The sequence below is a fragment of the Glycine soja genome, chromosome 6, assembly GCF_004193775.1.
Source record: "Glycine soja cultivar W05 chromosome 6, ASM419377v2, whole genome shotgun sequence".
Lineage (NCBI taxonomy): Eukaryota > Viridiplantae > Streptophyta > Magnoliopsida > Fabales > Fabaceae > Glycine > Glycine soja.
In genome coordinates, this window is record NC_041007.1 from 40,870,026 (window position 1) to 40,871,492 (window position 1,467).

The following is a 1,467-nucleotide window of genomic DNA, read 5'->3' on the forward strand; positions in this document are numbered from 1 at the left end:
GACCACTACAAAACTATCTAGGTAGGGGTGAAAGATCCTATTCATATAATCCATGAACACACTAGGGGCCTTGGTCACACAAAAAGGCATAACCAAGTACTCATAATGGCCGTAACGGGTCCTAAAGGCAGTCTTTGGAACATCTTCTGGCTTCACTCTAATCTGGTGGTAACTTGACCTAAGATCTATCTTACTGAACACATAAGCCCCTACTAATTGATCCATCAGGTCATCTATCCTAGGCAAAGGGTACTTATTCTTAATCGTTACCTTATTCAACTGACGATAATCTACGCATAGCCTCATAGTCCCATCCTTCTTCTTGACTAACAACACCGGTGCTCCCTAGGGTGACACACTAGGCCTCACAAACTGTTTCTCTAAGAGTTCCTCTAACTGTTTCTTAAGCTCACTCAACTCTACAGGGGACATCCTATAAGGTGCTATGGATATGGGTCCAGTACTAGGCACTAGGTCTATAGAGAACTCGACCTCTCTCCCAGGTTGTAATCCTGTCACCTCCTTAAACACCTCTGGAAACTCTCTCACCAATGGTATATCACTCACAGGGGTTTTGGTCTCAACACTCATACTAGCTAAGATCATGTATACCTGTGCATCCTCCCTTAAAGATGCCTCAACTTGGTTAGCAGACAAAAACATATCACTTTCACTCACACCAGACTCAGGAAAAACAACATATTTCTCAAAATAATTTAATAAGACGTGATTGGAAGATAACCACTCCATACCAAGAATAACATCAATCTGACTCAAAGGTAAAACAACTAAATCAATCAGAAACTGTCTATCAGAAATTAAGACAGGACATTGCAAGCACACATCAGAAGTTAAAACAGACCCACTAGCTGGTGTATTCACAACAAGTCAAATTTCAAGGAAGACATAGGTAAGGCAAGGTTTTCAACACAAACACGAGAAGTAAAGGAATGTGTCGCACCTGAATCATACAATACAACCAAGGGAACTTAACTTATGAAACACATACCTTGGATGAGATCATCAGACTGTGCAGCATCAGCACCACTAAGAGCAAACATTCTCCCTATGGTTCTTATTCGTCCGCTCTGGTTATTCAGACTTCCACTCCTCTTCTCCTTCCTCGGATGTCGGCAACTGGTACTTAGGTGGCCCTTACACTACTGTAAAATATAGAATTAATATTGCACGATTAACATCGGTTTTTTAAAAAACTGATGTTAACAAATGCGCGGTGACATTTTTGTAAATAAGTCAACATAGTTAACATCGGTTTTTTTAAAACCGATGTTAACTACCCGAGGTTAACATCGGGTATTAAAATAACCGATGTTAACCTCAGGTAGTTAACATTGGTTTTGTGAAAACCGATGTTAACCATATGATGTTAACATCGGTTTTTTTAAACCCGATGTTAACTACCTATGGATAAAATCGGTTTTTTGAAAACCGATGTTAACTACCTTA

General features: G+C 39.8%; 1 protein-coding gene across 1 annotated transcript; it reads right to left on the reverse strand.

Annotated features, from left to right (window-relative positions):
- Positions 1 to 345: 345 nt before the first annotated feature.
- On the reverse strand, positions 346 to 1,061 carry LOC114416261. The gene is made up of 2 exons (XM_028381135.1): positions 1,010 to 1,061; positions 346 to 869 (listed from the first exon to the last, which is right to left on the reverse strand). The coding sequence occupies exons 1-2, from the start codon at positions 1,059 to 1,061 to the stop codon at positions 346 to 348; spliced, it is 576 nt and encodes a 191-aa protein (XP_028236936.1).
- Positions 1,062 to 1,467: the final 406 nt, after the last annotated feature.

Coding starts and splice junctions, on each gene's coding strand:
- LOC114416261 (XM_028381135.1), bottom strand. CDS start 1,061: ATGTTTGCTCTTAGTGGTGCTGATGCTGCACAGTCTGATGATCTCATC. Junction 870..1,009: donor GTCTGATGATCTCATCCAAG/GTATGTGTTTCA, acceptor TGAATACACCAG/CTAGTGGGTCTGTTTTAACT.